Raw genomic sequence first — 20,530 nt, forward strand, 5'->3', positions numbered from 1 at the left:
ATGCCCTGCCTTGCACCCATACAGACACAGCATTACAGGTACCTCAACTATCATCAGGTAAAAGCCCCAGAACCAGTGTGTGCCCTGAGGAAAGACAGGGTGAGCCCTCTGTCACTGTCCCAGCCATAGGGAGAAACTGCTGTCTGGCTATAGAGTTTTTCACTATTCTAAGTTACATTTCTTGAATACACAATTTACTGTTGGATATATTTTGTTGCTAAGATTGTTAGGGACCTTCAATGCCCCATAACAGTAAAATGCCAGGTCACATGACATAAACGTGATGGATTCCTAGTCTATGTGGCCCATCTCCATAATATGATGGATCCAGCACTTCCGTTATTTTTGCTGTTCTGCTCCTAGAACTGAGCAAAACAATGGTAATAAAGGACGGCAATGTTAACACAGCCTTAAATGTTGTAATTGCCTATTGTATACTGCAAAGATAGAATATTAAATAAATATTGTTACTCACGGCTACACATGTGCCTGTCTGAGCTGTCTTCCCTGCAGTCTGGTAAACCAATGCTTGAAGTTTGCGGAGCTGTTCAAGGAGGGACCTAGACAGACAAACTGAGTTAATGGTTTTAATTCATTTATAAGATCTAGCTAGCTATCCATTCAAAAGATCTTTAACAGTTAGGGAATACATCTCTACCCCTGACATTCAGTGTAGGACATGTTAAATTTTTTTGCGGAACAGAAATACGGACATATGGAAACGGAATGCACACGGAGTAACTTCTGTTATTTTTTACGGACCCACTGAAATGAATAGTTCCGTATACGGTCTGCAAAAATAACGGTATGGACACAGAAATAAAATACGTTCGTATGCATGAGCCCTAAGGCTACTTTCACACGTTAGTGTTATTATTTTCCGGTATTGAGATCCGTCATAGGGTCTCAATACCGGATAAAAACACTTCCGTTTTGTCCCAATTCATTGTCAATGGGGACAAAACGTAACTGAACAGAATGGAATGCTCCAAAATGCATTCCGTTCCATTCTCATACTGGAGAGCAAACCGCAGCATGCTGCAGTTTGCTTTCTGTTCTGGGATACGGAGCAAGACGGATCCGTCCCCATTGACTTGCATTGCGGGTCATGACGTCTTGGCAATGTTAAAGATAATACAACCGGATCCGTTCATAACGGATGCAGATGGTTGTATTATCAGTAACTGAAGCATTTTTACTGAAGCCTGCCGGTTTCAGCAAAAACGCAAGTGTGAAAGTACTCTAAGCAATGTTTCCATACCTTTGTTGATTTGTGTATAGTAACATAGTGTATCATAAAGAATTCTGCAAAATGGAGTCCTACCCAATACTAGAAAGGTGATACTGGCCACTGAGTGTGAATATGTGTATTTATATTTACAGTTTTTCGTTTGTGTAGCCTATCTCAAATGCCAATATTCCTCCTCTGTGACTCTCCAAACCTACATCTGAATTAGACTTGTTGATAGAGTACAAGAAGGGGAGCTCTAGGAGAATGAGATTTTATTGCAGAGTCGGCCATGTTGTTCTAGTCAGACATCTTATATCTTTAAACCCTTAAGCCTCATTCACACGTCAGTGTTCCACGGATGTGTGCTGTACGTGTTCTCCACTTCATTTTAGGCCGAATGCACATGGCCGTGAGCGGTCCGTGGAACCACTGGCTGGATTCCTACTGAGAGCAGGAGCGCATGGCGTCACTGGTTGCTATGACGCCGTGCGCTCCCTGCTGCCGCCACAGTACAGTAATACCAGTGTACTACTGTATTGCGGCGGCAGCAGGGAGAGCACGGTGTCACAGCAACCAATGACGCCGTGCGCTCCTGCTCTCAGCAGGAATCCAGCCCTTGGTTCAACGGACCGCTCACGGCCGTGAAAAACGGCCGTGTGCATTCGGCCTTAATGTGTGTATTCACAGATCAGGGTTTTAGCATGGTCCCTGGGTCCGTGTTTTTAGCACGGATGCATGCTCTATTTTGTCCGTGTTCACGGATCCATCACGCCCATTATAGTCTATGGGTCCGTGGAAACCACAGATGCAACACGGATGCCATCCATGTTGCATCCGTGTTTCACGGATCATTAGGAAGAGATGCTTTGTCAGTGAAACACGGATGGCACACAGACAGCAAAAAATGGACACACGGACCCAACACCGATCCTTCACGAACAGTTTCACGGATGCCTCACTGACCACCTTCTCACGGACACAGACGTGTGAATGAGGCTTTACAGGACCCTGCGATTTTCCATTTTTGCGTTTTTGTTTTTCACTCCTTGCCTTCCCATAGTTCTAACTTTTTTATTTTTCCATTCACATAACCTTTTGAGGGCTTATTTTTTGTGGGACAATTTGTACTCTCTAATGGCACCATTTACTGTTGTATACAATGTAGTGGGAAATGTAAAAAAAATCGAAATGGGGTAGAATTGGGAAAAAACGCAATTCTGACAAAGTTTTATTATTTTTATTTATTTTTTTACATCGTACACTATGCAGTAAAATTGACCTGTTATCTTCATTCTCCATGTCAGTACAGTTACAACAATATGGCACTTGTATAGTTTTTCTTGTGGTTTAATACTGAAAATAAAATTAAAACTTTTGAGAAAAAAAAATGTATCACCATATTCTGACCCCTATAACTTTTTTGTAGACTAATTTTTTGCAGTGTGTTCTGTACTTTTCAGTGATACCAATTTTAAGTGTGTGCGACTTTTTGATCACTTAAAAAAAAAAAAAAAAAAATATTGGGAAGTTGAAGTGACCCAAAAATGGCGAATTGGCATTTTTTTCTCCTGTTACAACATTTGCCGTACGCCATTAATATTGTTATATTTTAATTGTATGGGCATTTTCGCACGTGGCAATGCCCATAAGGTTTATTTTTTTATTGGTTAAGTATTTTTATTTTAAGGAAAGGGGGGTGATTTAAACTTTTATATTTTAAATTTCTTTTACATTTGTAAAAACTTTTTTTTACCCTTTTTTTTTAATTTTTATTTTTACTTTTTTTTGTCATCCTGGGTGACAATAACTGGCAATCATTAGATTGCCCATTGTGTTCATTGATGGCTATATAGCAATCATTGAATACTTAATTTTCAATTTAAAAATACAGTACTGCTATCTAGTGGCTTGTATTGGTATATTCCTCTAATAGAATCCAAAGCCTGCTTGACGCTTTGGTCTATTAGGGTACTGTAGCAGGTTCCCCCATCTCTGGGAAAAGCTGTTACAAAAGCAGAAGCGCGCAGCTTCCGCTTCCGGACTGCTTTGATGCTTTGGTCACATTTGACCATGGCATCTGAAGGGGAAAATGTATGCGATCAGCCTTATGGCTGATTACATACATGTGCCATGGATCTCTGCTATTTTAAATATTAGAAACCCTGCAGCTATGGCGCCCCCTGCACGTGCAAGCGGGCGCCATGTTTAAAGATCGGAATTCTGCCGTACATGTACAGTGGAGGTCCTGAAGGGGTTAAAGAACTTAATAGGAAGAAAGTTTGTCTATCAGAGTATGAAGTAATGTCACGTGTTCTTAATAGTGAATAGTAATACATTATAGGAAATGTCTCCTAATAGAAGAAGCCAAGTCTTAATATTGACTTTTTAAGAAAATAAAGATTATTGTTCAGACTGATAATGGTGTCTCAGTAATAGATTTATGAACTTAATTGTTTCTTTTAGTATAGGGGGTTGATCTATTTATGATTGGGCCTAATTCATGCAAGTGTCATCTATTATATACTTTTGGACCAATATGTTCACTTAGAGAGGAAGAGCAAAGAAAAAGGTACATTTAAAAGTTAGTGTTATATGGCTTCTAAGAGAATACACTATATTGTATTCATGTGTTGAATGTGGCAGAAAACTGTTATTAAATTTTAAAAAATTAACATAGTATGCCATGAGATGTAGCTTCCCTTGTGCATATTAATATTATCCTGCATATGAGTAATAATGCTCTGATCTCATCATGTACATGAATAATAATGTACTGATGATGTCATTGAAGTAAATGTACTGCAGTTGACTTTGGCATTTTAAAGGGAACCTGTCACCGGGTTTTGGGTATAGAGCTGAGGACATGGGTTGCTAGATGGCCACTAGCACATCCGCAATATCCAGTCCCCATAGCTCTGTGTGCTTTTATTGTGCAAAAAAACCCGATTTGATACATATGCAAATTAACCTGAGATGAGTCCTGTCCCTGACTAATCTCACGTACAGGACTCATCTCAGGTTAATTTGCATATGTATCAAATAGTTTTTTTTACACAATAAAAGCACACAGAGCTATGGGGACTGGGTATTGTGAATGTGCTAACGGCCATCTAGCAACCCATGTCCTCAGCTCTATACACAAAATCCAGGTGACAGGTTCCCTTTGAGCTATGTTAATGATACGTCTGTCATCCTGGGTATAAAAAAACTATTGTTTGAGAAAAATACCAACATATCATTCTATTCTACCATTCTAGACCAGACCATTTTTCTAATCGACTATACCATTTTACCATTAGATTCTACACTTTGCATTCTTTCAATGGACCAAGGGAGCTAGAACCAAGCTTAGGGGAGCAGGTAAGTATGCTTCCCTTTGCAAGTCCCACTGGGTGAGATTATAAAAAAGAATTATATAAAGTTGGATAACCCTTTTATAGTCATAAGAAAGTTGTAGTCCTAATTCATAGCTACATGAATGGTTGTAAATGTTACAATAATAACAAGAAGACTGTATCTGTGACCATTTTTCTTTCTTGGGAACCCATAATTATTTTTTTTTTTGTCTGTCTACATTTTTTCGTGAAGAGTTGTATTTAGTAATGGCACCATTTGCTGTTTCTTATAATGTATTGAGAAACAGTAAAACATTATTTGTGGATTGGAAATAGAATAAATGCAGTGCTGCCATTTTATTTATTTTTTTTGCTACATTTTTACAGCGTGTAGTAAAAATCTATATGCCAGCTGTATTCTTCAGGTCAGTACAATTTTAGAGATACCAGATTTATAGTTTTTGTCATGCTGTGCTACTTTTTATTTGCTTTCTGTTGGCATATTTTGACACCCATACTGTTTTATTTTTCTATGGATGAGGCCGAATGCACACGGCCGTGTTGATTCCTGTTCAGAGCAGGAGCGCACAGCGTCATTGGTTGCTATGACGCTGTGCGCTTCATGCCGCTGCTGCACTACAGTAATACACTTGTATAGTTTATTACTGTAGTGCAGCGGCAACATGAAGCGCACAGCGTCATAGCAACCTGCGCTCCTGCTCTGAACAGGAATCCAGCCTGGCATACCACGGACTGCTCTCGGCCACGGAACACGGCCGTGTGCATTCGGCCTGAAGTTGTGTAATGCCTTGTTTTTTATGTTAGGTAAGCTGTAGGTTTATTGGCACGGTTTTATTGTGTATACATTTTCATAATTTTTTGTTCATTTTCTTGGTATTGTGATTTTTCTTTTGCTTTAAAATATGTAGAATAGATAATGGGATATTTTAAGGCCACTTTCAGATAAGTGTATTGAGATCAGTCATTATTCTGGCTCAGGATCCTGATAATATATTGTCATCAGGATTGCTTCAGGATTTCATCAGGGTTTAGGGTACTTTCACACTTGCGGCAGGTCGGATCCGACAGGCTGTTTACCCTGTCGGATCCGTCCTTCCGCTATTCCGCCCTACCGCTGCTCCGTCCCCATTGACTATAGCTCCGGCGCAGTACAGCCAGACTAAAAAGTCAGACATGCAGGGCTTTTAGTCTGGCGGCCTTTCACTGTGCACTGCCGTTCTGCGCCGGAGCTCCGCCCCCGTCCCCATTATAGTCAATGGGGACGGAGTGGCGGTCTGGCAGCACGGCAAAATAGCGGAAGGACGGATCCGACAGGGTGAACAGCCTGTCGGATCCGTACTGCCGCAAATGTGAAAGTAGCTTTACATGCATATTTCTTCCTCCCTTCATTATTTATGCACTGCACAGACTGTAATGTGCATATTTGGAAACGCACAAAACTCGGATTTTAAATACTGGATTTTTAAATACTGACTGAAATGATACGCCCATGTGAATAGTTCGATTCATTAACATTAGCATTGGATAAAATCCAGACTATATACACATTGCGAATATGCTCGTCTGAAAGCGGCCTAATAGTTCAAACCAGTGGGGGGGCCAGGGGGGACATTGCCCCGGGAGCCAGACTGCAGGGGGGCTCTGGCCGCTTGCGCAAAAAATCTGTGAACTAAATGAGTTTCGCTCTGCTCTTCTGCACACTGCGCAGTGCCGCAGATTAAGGAGCGGTATTAACATAAGGAGCGTGCGCCCTGATGAATCACCAGGGTGCGCACGGCAGTACGAAGATCCACTCACCTTCCGGGCGGGAAAGACACTGCAGAGCCGGAGCAAGAAGAAGAATGCTGCCGCAGTGTGCCGCTTCAGGACTCCACAGGCAGCCTGAATGAGCGTTGAGAGACACTGACAGGGAGTCAGTCAGTGTCACAGTAAGTGACAGCTCCCTGAGTGTTAGGTGTGGGGAGACCAGGCAGTATATGAAAGGGTAATACTGGTAGGCCTGGTATATGGACAGCAGAGATGGCATCCTCTGGGCAGTACTGTCTCTGGTCAGCCTTCACCAGCACCCTGACTGCCACGTGCTTGGCCTGGCTCTCATGGCACTTTACTGCCTTGTGCTTGGCGATCAGCAGTGAGTGACAGTCAGTGTCACAGTGTGACTGAGTCACTCCCTGCGTGTTAGGTGTGGGACTCACCCTGTGACACTGGACTGTCACTCACTGCTGATAACCAAGCACCAGGCAGTGAAGTGCTATGAGAGACAGGCCAAGCAGATGGCAGGGTGCTGGTGAAGGATGACCAGAAACGGTACTGCCCAGAGGATGCCACCTTTGCTGTCCATATACCAGGCCTACCAGTATTACCCTTTCATATATCGCCTGCCCGCCTGGTGAGGGTGACCAGGCGGACAGGCTGTATATAAAGGGGTAATACTGGTGGTAGGCCTGGTATATGGATAGCAGAGATGGCATCCTCTGGGCAGTACTGTCTCTGGACATCCTTCACTAGCACCTGTTTGCAAGAAGGGCTGGAAGGCAGGGGGAGTGATGTATCTTACATGAGACTGTATGGTGGAGGGGCTGAAGGCAGGCAACGAAGCTAGAGAGGGTGATATTATTCACATGGAACTGTATGCTGGAGGGGCTGAAGGCAGGAGAGTGATGTATCTTACATGGGACTGTATGCTGGAGGAGCTGAAGGCAGGGGGAATGATGTATTTTACATGGGACTGTATGTTGGAGGGGCTGAAGGCAGGGGAGTGATTCATTTTACATGGGACTGTTTGCAAGAAAGGCTGAAGGCAGGGGGAGTGATGCATCTTACATGGGACTGTATGTTGGAGGGGCTGAAGGCGGGAGAGTGATGTATTTTACATGGGACTGTATGCTGGAGGGGCTGAAGGCAGGAAAGTGATGTGTCTTACATGGGACTGTATGCTGGAGGGGCTTAAGGCAGGGGAGTGATTTATCCTACACAGGACTGTACACTACGTGCAGAATTATTAGGCAAATGAGCATTTTGACCACATCATCCTCTTTATGCATGTTGTCTTACTCCAAGCTGTATAGGCTCGAAAGCCTACTACCAATTAAGCATATTAGGTGATGTGCATCTCTGTAATGAGAAGGGGTGTGGTCTAATGACATCAACACCCTATATCAGGTGTGCATAATTATTAGGCAACTTCCTTTCCTTTGGCAAAATGGGTCAAAAGAAGGACTTGACAGGCTCAGAAAAGTCAAAAATAGTGAGATATCTTGCAGAGGGATGCAGCACTCTTAAAATTGCAAAGCTTCTGAAGCGTTGTGGCGAAACCAACCCCGCCACTGGGTTTTGGAGAGGGCTGTTTAAAAGCCTCTTGCCTCAGGATTATGGCCCATAGTAACTTTAAAGGAGAAAACAGACCGGCCGCACAGCTTAAATCTGTCCTGTGTCGCAGTCTCCATTCTGGTCCTCTAGGGGGCGGGAACGATTTGTTGCTGTATTTACATTGTGTGTGTTGTGAATTACTGATTGGTTGGATTTCAAAACCCTGTGGGCAGTACTATGTATGTTTTTTTATCAATAAAAGAAGCTGTACTTGAAGTACAGTCAGACCACTGTTTGACCCTGATCACGGAGCCTTGTCTCGTCATTGGGGAGATTCCCTGTATGCTGTTGGAGACTGATTGCCAGGAGTGTAAGCTGATTGGATGCTTTTCCTGTTCGCCTGCTGACAGCTACTTGCGAGGTTCCAGTTTGGAGTGCTATTTTGTATCCAGTTCGGGAGGTTGGTGTTCTGCAGTAGCTGTGCCTGTCTCTTGGAAAGGGGCTTATTGCCTAAACGGATTTTAACCCCTTGTCCGCTGAAACGGTGCCGTTACATTGGTGGCAAGCAGCGGGATCGTTCCTACAGCCAGAAGGACAGCTACAGGAGACACCATTTCTGTGGATTCTACAATTTAAGGGCAACGCATGTCCCAGTACAGCAACCCTAAAAGCAACAGGATGGAACCAGCAGTGTTATACGAGGAGGAGGACCTGGATGGCCGGGATGCATTAAGGAAAGGCATCTGGTACCAGGCCCTGGATAATCTACAATACCAGCGGGGTGAGAGTCTCCCCAGTGAAGAGCAGCGGTTGCAGAAGCAAGTGGCCCTGCGGATGCCCTTCCTGGGAGAGCAGCCCCTGGAGGAATGGGTGAAGGAACTAGAGCACCGGGTATGGCAGGAGCTATGGCTGGAGGATGCCTACCAGGCGCTTTGGTGGTATATGGCACAGTATATACCCTGGACAGCCGAACATGACAAGCCAGAGGGAGAGGAGTTTTATGGTCCTGGCTTGTTATGGGAGTCCTTTGCAGAGCCTGACTTCGGGAGCCCTGCACAGTCCAGACTTCAGGACATTTTTTATGAGAGGGAGGCTAGGCATGAGTGGGATGACCCCCATGAAGTAGAGCAAGACCTGGCTCACCTAGCAACCCTGGAGTGGGAACTGGAGCAGGACTACCAAGATCTCTTCCACTCCATTGAGAAGGCTCAGCAGGATGGTAAGGTGACAGACCCAGATCCAGACCCATTCCGCTGGGCAGATATTGTAGAGTGTTACTGGGAAGGACCCCAGGTGGCCGGTAGAGATGGGACCGAGGTCTCTCCACCGGTCCTGCAGGGAATTGGGAGCCTAGTCTCCATTCCCCAGCGGCAGGCTGAGTTACAGGGGGCAGAGGTAGTTATTCCTGCCCCCCAGCAGCAGAGTGATATGCCGGGAAGGCAGTGTGAAATGCAGGGAGAGGAGAGCAACGGCCTCCCTTCCCAGCGGCAGGCTGAGTTACAGGGGGCAGAGGTAGTTGTTCCTGCCCCCCAGCAGCAGCATGATTTTTTGGGAAATGGGAGCCGAGTCTCCATTCCCCAGCGGCAGGCGGAGTTACAGGGGGCAGAGACAGTCGGTCCTGTCCCCCAGCGGCAGAGTGTCCTACAGGGAAAAGAGAGCCCAGTCTCCTTTCCCCAGCAGCAGGACACTGTATTGGGAGCGGAGGCGGTCGGTTGCACTCCCCAGCGGCTGGAAGTATGTATGGGAGAGGAGCTCATTACCCCCTCTCCCCAGCGGCAGCTTAACGCACCAGGGGGAGACAGTAAGCCCCACAACTGTGCAGATGGGACCGTGGTCTCTGCACTTACAGCACAGGGGGTAGGGACAGTCGGTCCTGTCCCCCAGACAGTCGGTTTCCCCCTCCAACAACCAGACTCCATCCAGGCTTCTTCCGTGGTAACGCTGGCACCAGGGCAGAGTACCGCTGATCCCTGCCCACAAAGCAACCTCCACTCCAAGCCAGGGAGCAACTCAGAGACCGGGAGTACCAGCTACAGATATAATCTTGGTGGATTCACTGGACAGAGACAGGCTACGGAATTCAGCAGGTCCAGTATTGGGTTGTGGGTGGGCTGCCAGACTAACTCAGGTACCGACCGGCATGAGGTCAGGTATCTGGTTAGTCTTCCCTGGGGGGGGGGAGATGTGTGGCGAAACCAACCCCGCCACTGGGTTTTGGAGAGGGCTGTTTAAAAGCCTCTTGCCTCAGGATTATGGCCCATAGTAACTTTAAAGGAGAAAACAGACCGGCCGCACAGCTTAAATCTGTCCTGTGTCGCAGTCTCCATTCTGGTCCTCTAGGGGGCGGGAACGATTTGTTGCTGTATTTACATTGTGTGTGTTGTGAATTACTGATTGGTTGGATTTCAAAACCCTGTGGGCAGTACTATGTATGTTTTTTTATCAATAAAAGAAGCTGTACTTGAAGTACAGTCAGACCACTGTTTGACCCTGATCACGGAGCCTTGTCTCGTCATTGGGGAGATTCCCTGTATGCTGTTGGAGACTGATTGCCAGGAGTGTAAGCTGATTGGATGCTTTTCCTGTTCGCCTGCTGACAGCTACTTGCGAGGTTCCAGTTTGGAGTGCTATTTTGTATCCAGTTCGGGAGGTTGGTGTTCTGCAGTAGCTGTGCCTGTCTCTCGGAAAGGGGCATATCGCCTAAACGGATTTTAACCCCTTGTCTGCTGAAACGGTCCGTTACAAGCGTGATCATCGAACAATCAAGCGTTTCATTCAAAATAGTCAACAGGGTCGCAAGAAGCGTGTGGAAAAACCAAGGCACAAAATAACTGCCCATGAACTGAGAAAAGTCAAGCGTGCAGCTGCCAAGATGCCACTTGCCACCAGTTTGGCCATATTTCAGAGCTGCAACATCACTGGAGTGCCCAAAAGCACAAGGTGTGCAATACTCAGAGACATGGCCAAGGTAAGAAAGGCTGAAAGACGACCACCACTGAACAGGACACACAAGCTGAAACGTCAAGACTGGGCCAAGAAATATCTCAAGACTGATTTTTCTAAGGTTTTATGGACTGATGAAATGAGAGTGAGTCTTGATGGGCCAGATGGCTGGATTGGTAAAGGGCAGAGAGCTCCAGTCCGACTCAGACGCCAGCAAGGTGGAGGTGGAGTACTGGTTTGGGCTGGTATCATCAAAGATGAGCTTGTGGGGCCTTTTTGGGTTGAGGATGGAGTCAAGCTCAACTCCCAGTCCTACTGCCAGTTTCTGGAAGACACCTTCTTCAAGCAGTGGTACAGGAAGAAGTCTGCAAGGTAAGAAAAACATGATTTTCATGCAGGACAATGCTCCATCACACGCGTCCAAGTACTCCACAACGTGGCTGGCAAGAAAGGGTATGAAAGAAGAAAATCTAATGACATGGCCTCCTTGTTCACCTGATCTGAACCCCATTGAGAACCTGTGGTCCATCATCAAATGTGAGATTTACAAGGAGGGAAAACAGTACACCTCTCTGAACAGTGTCTGGGAGGCTGTGGTTGCTGCTGCACGCAATGTTGATGGTGAACAGATCAAAACACTGACAGAATCCATGGATGGCAGGCTTTTGAGTGTCCTTGCACAGAAAGGTGGCTATATTGGTCACTGATTTGTTTTTGTTTTGTTTTTGAATGTCAGAAATGTATATTTGTGAATGTTGAGACGTTATATTGGTTTCACTGGTAAAAATAAATAATTGAAATGGGTATATATTTGTTAAGTTGGCTAATAATTATGTACAGTAATAGTCACCTGCACACACAGATATCCCCCTAAAATAGCTACAACTAAAAACAAACTAAAAACTACTTCCAAAAATATTCAGCTTTGATATTAATGAGTTTTTTGGGTTCATTGAGAACATGGTTGTTGTTCAATAATAAAATTAATCCTCAAAAATACAACTTGCCTAATAATTCTGCACTCCCTGTATGCTGGAGGGGCTGAAGGCAGGAGGAAGGTTGTATCTTACATGGGACTGTATGCTGAAGGGGCTGAAGGGACTGAAGGCGGGGGGGGGGGGGGGGTGATGTATTTTACATAGGACAATAATACTACAGAGGGGGCCAATATAATATTAATAATAATAATAATAATAATACAGAGGGGGCAATAATAATATTACAGAGGGGGGCCATTATATATTATAAGTATACAGAGGGCATTAAACGTATGGGCACTACGAGTGGGGGGGGGGGGGTTGTTATCTGAGGATGATAGTAAAGTGAGGAATAAAAAACTTCGGGGGAAGCTCTGCAGAGACGAGACGCGGCTGAAAGAAAGTATCATGACTGTTCTATCTCTGAATGAAGACTCTGAGGAAAGTCTACATCACAGGAGATGTCACTGGATGTAACAGGTATGGTGCTGTATTCTCCTGTATTTTTCATAGCAATGTATGTAATATCCATCCACATATCTGTTTCACAGTAGGGTAGGGGGGGAGGGGGTATATAGAATTTGGCCCACACTGCCTCAGCCCGGCCCTAGACTTCAGGTCACACTGTGCGTGTTCTAAATTCTGGGGCCTCACACCCATCTACTACATTATCTGTACTCAGAGTTATCACTGTGTTATCTGTGGTGTTATGTAGGACTGTAGGTGACATCTACTACATTATTTGTAAAAAAAAAAAAAAAAAGGAATACTTGGCTTGCCCCGGGTGCTGGCAACCCACGCTATGCCACTGGTTCAAATATATATTTATACCATTATGTTGCCTTTAATTTTTTTGTATGATAAATGAGAAACAGGGGTGTTTTGAATTTTTAATATAATGTTTTCTTATGTATTTCAAAAAACATTATTAAACACAATTTTTTTAGTACCCCTACTTGACTTGAACCTGTGATTGTTTAATCACTTGTGCTATACACTCGGATAATTCTGTATTGTATTTCATTATAACCTATCACACTCTGCCTGTGGCAGAATGTAACAGAAGCCTTAGGCCTCTTGCACACAACCGTATGGTTTTGAGGTCCGTTTTAAATGGATCCGTTTTTTCTGTTTCAGTAGTGTTTCCATTCCGCTTCCTTTTCGTTTTGCTGTTCCGTTTTTCCATTTGGTTTCCATTTGTGATCTGTTTTTTGCAGATCACAAACGGAAACGGAAGCATACAATAATGTTTAAACAGTAAGTACATAAAAAAATTGGGCTGGACATAAAATTTTAATACATGGTTCGGAACGGATACAGAAGACATACGGATGCATTCCGTATGCATTCCTTTTTTTTTGCAAAACCATTGACTTGAATGGACCAACGGATCGTTATTTGCGGGCAATAATAGGACAAGTTCTATCTTTCAGCAGAATGGAAATACGGAAACAGAATGCATACGGAGTACATTCAGGTTTTTTTGCGGAACCATTGAAGTGAATGGTTCCGCATACGAACTGCAAACGGAATGCGCAAAACCGGAATGAAAAAAAAAATTAGGGCTCATGCACACGACCGGATGGATTTTTCTGTGTTTTGCGGGCCATTTTTAACTGATCTGTTTTTCCGTTTTTTGTTTCAGTAGTGTTTCCGGTTCTGTTTTTCCGTATGGCATATACAGTAATTACATAGAAAAAAATGGGCTAGTAATAAAATTTCCAATAGACGGTGCCGCAAAAACAGAGTGGATGCGGAAGACATACGAAGTACCCATTTGCAGACCCATTGACTTGAATGGAGCCACGGAATGTGATTTGCGGGCAATAATAGGACATGTTCTATTTTTGAACGCAAATACGGAAACAGAATGCACACGGAGACACCAGTTTTTTTTTGCTGACCCATTGAAATTAATGGTTCAGTATAAGTAACGCATACTGACAAAAAAAAAAAACGGCCAGTATACTGAACGCAAAAAAACGTTCTTGTGCATGAGCCCTTAGTGTGCAAGAGGCCTTAGGGCTTTTTCACACAACCGTGTGCAGCCCATGCCCGTGCTGTGGACCGTAAATTGCGGTCCGCAATGCACGTGCACCGACCATGGGCTAGCTGCATGCGGATCGTGGACCCATTCGCTCGGGTCCTTGCAAAAATATAGAGCAAGTTTTATCTTTTTCCGGTGTGGAGGCTCTGAACGGAACCCCAGGAAGCACTCCGTAGTGCTTCCGTAGTGTTCCGTTCTGTGCTTCCGTTCCGCACTGTCCCGCGTCTCCAGATTTGCGGACTCATTGAAGTGAATGGGTCCGCATCCGTAATGCGGAATGCAAACGGAATGGTGCCCGTGTATTGCGGATCCGTAAATGCAGTCCGCAATACAGCAACGGGCAACACACGTTCGTGTGAATGAGCCCTTAGGATGAGAGGCCTGGGGGCCAACAAGAGGCACCTGGCTGCTAAGACAACCAATTGACACTCTTCAATTGTGTTGTGAAGGGAGGGCGCAATCAGGAGACAGAGAGAGCCCTCCCTATGGCTAACCATTAAGATGCCAAAGTCTCTATTGACTGTGGCATCGGAGGGGTTAAATGTCTGTGATCTGAGTTATTTCCAATCCCAGCTGCTGCAGGCACTGCCATCAGCTCCTAAGCTTACTTCATATATCCCTTCTGGCATTTTTTACATGTACATCAGTTGTTTGGAAAGGGTTAAAAAACAAAAAACAAATGTTGTTTTACCACTGCACAATGTAAAGATAGTCCCAGATGATAGAACTGTTGTTTTAGTCCTTTATCTGAAGTGTCATGTCCCTGGTATGCAAATTACTATGCGAAGCATGTTTTTCCCATTGTCCCCATAGAACCTTTCTAATTCTAATTAAATTATATATAAATCCATGATAAAGATACGCCACTCACATGTTGTGTTTCTCCAGCATTAGAACTTTACGCTGCAGCTCTTGATTCTGAGCTGTACAAGCAGACATCCTAAGAGATGCAGACATAAAAGATGCTTCAGGGATTTACGTATTCATGTTAACATAACTATTATTGCACTCCGAAAACTGTATGCATCAAATCAATCTTTACCATTTCACATTATCACAAATTTTTTAAGACTTTATTTTGCCGCCAGCACTTCTCAATATTGCAGCAACACTTTACAATGACAAACTACCAGCAAACAAAGCAAATCAAAGAACCACATCTTGGGATTTGTCTAGAAAAGTGTAATAGGATAGGACTATGGTCACTTTGGGGGAGTTTTTTTTTTTCATCATTGCATTTTACATTTTTAATGTATATTTTTTTACATATATGAAAGTTTTTTGTCCTACAGCCTTCACTTTCAATCAGTAGACTATTTATTTCTGCTTTGCAATGAATCCGTCAGGCTGCTGCTCTGATGAATCGATGTGTAGCCATCTTGTCTGAACTCTTGACAGCTCAAACACTAATTTAAGCCATATTTTTACAATTTTTATAAGAACATGGATTGCAGCAATAATGTGATTTAGGCCTCATGCACGCGACTGTGCCGTTTTTTGCGGTCCGCAAAACACGGATGCCGCCAGCGTGCCTTCCGCAATTTGTGGAACGGAACAGGAGGCCCATTATAGAGATGCCTATTCTTGTCCGCAAAACGGACAAGAATAAGACATGTCTCGTAATTTTTGCAGGTTCACGGAATGGAGCAACGGATGCAGACAGCACATAAAGTATTGCAAACCCATTAAAATGAATGGTTCCATATACGGACCGTGTATGGAATGCAAAAACGGCCTGTATACGGAAAGCAAAAAATGTTTGTGTGAATGAGCCCATAACCACATGATGGCTTCCTCTGCCATCCAAGACTGCCTCAGCTACTGTGCATGGGGTGAACAGTAGGACCCGTTTAGTATATGCACAACTACAGGCTAGCAGAAACTCATGTATCTTTGCATGCCCTGGAAACATTCAGCTTCTCTTCAGTGCCTGTCACGACCGTAGGCAGGGACATGCACTCACACGGTGAGCCCTAACTTGAACCCAGCCTGCTAACCCTGCCTAGTTGCAGAACAAGTCCTAGGCGACAAGTCCACAACTGGTCGACAGTCCCTATACTGGTAAGTGCAAAGATACAAACCAAGTACCCGTCAAAAACTGTAGGCACCTGTTCACACACAGGAACAGACAAACAAACACAAAGAGGAAGTCGTACCAGAAACAGTCAAACAATACAAAACAAAATCACTAAGCGGAAGGAGATAGCAACAACAAGCCAAGGATCAATACCAGACAAGAAGCAAGTACAGAATCACTAAGCAGAGGGAGAGGTCTAGGTATAGCAGAGGTCAAATACAAAAGCAACAGTCCAATACACACACAGGCAGCAGAGCACAGCAAGGAAAACCTATAACTGGCAAAGGATGATTTCCAGTAGCTGCCTTAATTAGGGAGCTAATCACCTGAGAGCTGACATCACCGGGGGGCGTGACTTATGTGTGACATCATCAAGATGGCCAAAGCGGGCTGCCAAGAGGGGCGTGGCCTAATCGCAGAGTCACCAAGGGACACGGACTGATAGCGCGTCTGGCAGCGCGCTGCAGTGTACGAGCCTAAGACTGCAGCGCGGTCAGGCAAGTTGGTGACATTACCCCCCCTTTTATGAGGGACCACCGGACCCTCAATACTGGGTGCAGGCTTAGATGGAAATTTAGAATTAAATTTCTTAATGAGACGAGGAGCATGGACATTCTTGGCAGATACCCATGTCCTCTCCTCAGGACCATACCCTTTCCAATATACCAGATATTGAAGAGAACCTTGAACCATCCGGGAATCAAGTTCATCAAGAATAATAATAGGGTCAGGAGAACTAGGAGAAGGAATTGCCTGTGAAAAAAAAAATTTAAGCAAAGAAATGTGAAAGACATCATTAATTCTGAAAGTGTCAGATAACTGCAGATGAAATGACACTGGATTGATGACAGAAATGATCTTGTAAGGTCCAATAAATTTCGGTGCCAGTTTACCTGAAGGTACCTTGAGACGTAGATTTTTGGTAGACAACCATACTTGTTCACCCAACACAAAATTTGACACCTTGGACCGTCTTTTATTGGCCTGTCTAGAATGGATGCACAGATCTTCTACGATAGCATCCACAGCAGGAGTTACAGAACTAGAACCACACATTGACGGAAACCGGGGATTAAAACCATAGTTACAATAAAACAGAGACATGCCGCTAGATGAACTCACATGATTGTTAATAGAGAACTCTGCAAAACATAAGAACTTTCTCCAATCATTTTGGTGATCTGACACAAAGCATCTCAAGAATTGCTCCAGTACCTGGTTGACCCTCTCAGTTTGCCCATTAGTCTCAGGGTGGAAGGTGGATGAGAAGGAAAGCTTAAATCCCAGTTTCGTGCTGAAACCTCTCCAGAAATTTGAGACAAATTGGACACCCCTATCCGAGACGATGGAGTCCGGAATGCCATGCAACCTAAGGATGTTATCAATAAACAAGGTAAACAACTCTTTAGCATTGGGGAGTTTTTTTTATGGGATAAGATGACACATCTTAGAAAACCTGTCTATTACAACCCAAATGACCTACCTACCCTGGGAGGGTGGGAGGTTAGTGATAAAGTCCATAGAGATGTGGGTCTAGGGCCTCTGAGGAATAAGCAAGGGGCAAAGCAAACCCGCAGGACGTCTCCTGGGTACCTTGGCCCTAGCACATACGTCACAGTCAGAGACTAAGGCCACCACATCACGTGACCAGGTAGGCCATTAGTATACGCGAGATATCAGATGCTTAGTCCCCGCAATACCTGGATGACCTGCCAACACAGAACAATGAAATTCCTCCAGTACTTTAAGGTGTAAATTTGGAGGTACAAACAGTTTGCCAGCAGGAAGACCATTGTAAGCTGAATCCTAACATCCACATATCTTAGTGGCCAAATCAGAATTAATAGCGGTAAGCACAACCCCAGCAGAATATTTCCAGGCTCCGTAACACTCTGCTGCTCATCAAAACTCTGTGATAAGGCATCCGCCTTTACATTAGCAGCCCTGGGACGATAGGTCACAACAAAGTTAAAACACGTAAAGAAGAGAGCCCACCTTGCCTGCCGGGGATTCAAGCACTTGGCAGTATCCAGACAGGTAAGATTTTTATGATCAGTCAGCACGACAATGCTGAGCTCGTTCTAGGTAATGCCGCCACTGCTTAAAAGCCCATTTGATAGCCAACAACTCACGGTTACCGATATCGTAGTTTCTCTCTGCGGGAGAGAATTTCCGGGAAAAGAAAGCACATGGTTTCAGGTTAGTCAGGGAGGACGGCCCCTGAGATAGAACACCCCCAACACCTATCTGAGAGGCTTCCACCTCAACTACAAAAGGCTGTGTGACATCTGGCTGCTCCAGCACGGGTGTCTGAAGAAAACTCGTCTTAAGAGTTTCAAAAGCAGACACAGCCTCAGGACCCCAGTGAAGAACATCAGCCCCCTTCCTGGTCAAATCTGTCAACGGTTAGGCAATGACCGAGAAATTCTTAATACATTTCTGATAATAATTAGCAAAGCCCAGGAACCGTCAAAGGGCTTTAAGCGAAGTCGGCCTGGCCCACTCCACAATGGCACACACCTTACCTAGATCCATGCAGAATTTTTGTGGGGAAATAATGTAGCCCAGGAAAGAGACTTCTCTAACTCCAAACTCGCATTTACTCAATTTAGCAAACAAATTATAGTCCCTCAGCTGCTGAAGAACCTTCCTCACATGAAGTACATGAGACGACCAATCAGGGGAGAACACCAGTATGTAGTCTAAATACACCACAACAAACTGGCCAAGAAACTCCCGAAAAATGTCGTTGACAAGATTTTGGAAACCGGCATTACACAGTCCAAAGGGCATTACTAGATACTCCAAATGCCCCTCAGGAGTGTTAAATGCTGTCTTCCATTCATCACCTTTCCTGATTCTAGTCAGATTGTAGGCCTCTCTAAGGTCAATTTTGGAGAACCATTGAGCTTGCACAATCTGATTAAACAGATCTGGAATCAGAGGAAGCGGATACTGATTCCGGGTGGAAATTTTGTTGATCCCCTGTAGTCAATACAAGGGCGAAGACTACCGTTCTTTTTCCGTACAATAAAGAATCCGGCCCCCATGAGAGAAACAGATGGATGAGTATGCCCCTTCCTAAGGCTATCTTGAATGTACACTCTCATGGCCAATCTCTCAGGCCCAGAGAGATTAAACATCGGACCCTTAGGAAGTTTAGCTCCAGGGAGTAAATCGATGGCACAGTTGTATTCTCTATGTGGGGGCAAGGTCTCAGAAGCCACCTTAGAGAAAACATCCTGATAGTCTTTAATAAACCCTGGAATGGAACCCTCCTCCATATCTAGGCCAGCAAGCTGAATAGACAGACAGTGACTAGAGCACTGGGAGCCCCATTTAATCAATTCTCCAGTACGCCAATCAAAATTTGGCAAATGATTCTTCAACCAGGGTAACTCCAAAACAACATCAGCAGATAAATTATGGAAAACAAAAAAATTAACTTTTTTCAGAATGAATAGCACCCACCGTCATCACTAACTCAATAGTCTGTAAATCAATGTACCCTCCAGCCAATGGTGTAGAGTAAATTCCAGATACTGCTTCCTTTGCTGAGTTGTCAGATACAAGTGAAGCGGTTGATGATGATGATGATGATGATGATGATGTGTCCGTAGATGTCACATGGGTGCCCGCTCAAAGAGAAGAACAAGAAGGAGAAAGTTCAGTTGGGGAGACAGGGAGGAGGAGGAGACGAGTTGGAAGCAGGGGGATGTTGCAAGGAGCTAGTGGCACAGTCAGACAGCATGTATCGGCACCCGGGGTCAGCCAGACAGCACGCCAATCAACGCATGCTGTTGCCACCACCAGAATGCCGTCATTGCAAAGCTCAGCAGTGTGGAATTTTTTGTGTGTGTCTGCCTCTGATAACAGCGATGCCATTTGCAACCTGTGCCAAAAGAAACTGAGTCTTGGGAAGTCAAACACCCACCTAGGTACAACTGCTTTGCGAAGGCACATGATCTCACATCACAAACTCATATGGGACCAACACATGATGACGAGTACAAGCAGCACACAAACTCAAAGCCACCATCCTCCTCCTGGTCCAGCATCTTCAGCCACGTCAACCACTGCTGTCCTCCTTGCCCCCTCTCAACCACCCGCCACTCCGCCTCTCACCTTCAGCAATTCCTGCTCATCTGCCCACAGTCAGGTGTCTGTCAAGGAAATGTTTGAGCGTAAGAAGCCAATGTCAGAGTCACCCCCTGACAGCTGGCTTATTGGAACTCTTAGCCCGCCAGCTTTTACCATACAAGCTGGTGGAGTCTGAGGCCTTCAAAAAATTTGGAGCAATTGGGACACCGCAGTGGAAGATACCCGGCCAAATTTTTTTTTACAAAAGGCAATCCCCAACCTGTACTCTATTGTGGAAAAGGAACTCATGGCATGTGTTGGGGCAAGGGTCCATCTGACCACTGATACCTGGTCTGCAAAGCACGGTCAGGGCAGGTATATCACGTACACTGTGCATTGGGTAAACCTGCTGACGGCTGCCAAGCATGGAATGCGTGGCTCTGCAGAGGAGTTGGTGAGACCGCCACGACTTGCAGGCAGGCATGCTGCCACCTCCTCTACTCCTCCTAC

General features: G+C 44.8%; 1 protein-coding gene across 2 annotated transcripts in view; it reads right to left on the reverse strand.

The window, feature by feature from the left end:
• The window catches only part of CREB3L3 (cAMP responsive element binding protein 3 like 3), a 114,287-nt gene that overhangs the window by 11,148 nt on the left and 82,609 nt on the right, over positions 1 to 20,530 (reverse strand). For both annotated transcript variants that reach the window (XM_044282578.1, XM_044282570.1), the window contains exons 7-8: positions 14,735 to 14,803; positions 476 to 560 (exon numbers count right to left, since the gene is read on the reverse strand). In XM_044282578.1, coding sequence (XP_044138513.1) covers positions 476 to 560; positions 14,735 to 14,803 — 154 coding nt within the window. The remainder of the gene's footprint in view (positions 1 to 475; positions 561 to 14,734; positions 14,804 to 20,530) is intronic.

This window comes from Bufo gargarizans, chromosome 1 (assembly GCF_014858855.1).
Source record: "Bufo gargarizans isolate SCDJY-AF-19 chromosome 1, ASM1485885v1, whole genome shotgun sequence".
NCBI lineage: Eukaryota > Metazoa > Chordata > Amphibia > Anura > Bufonidae > Bufo > Bufo gargarizans.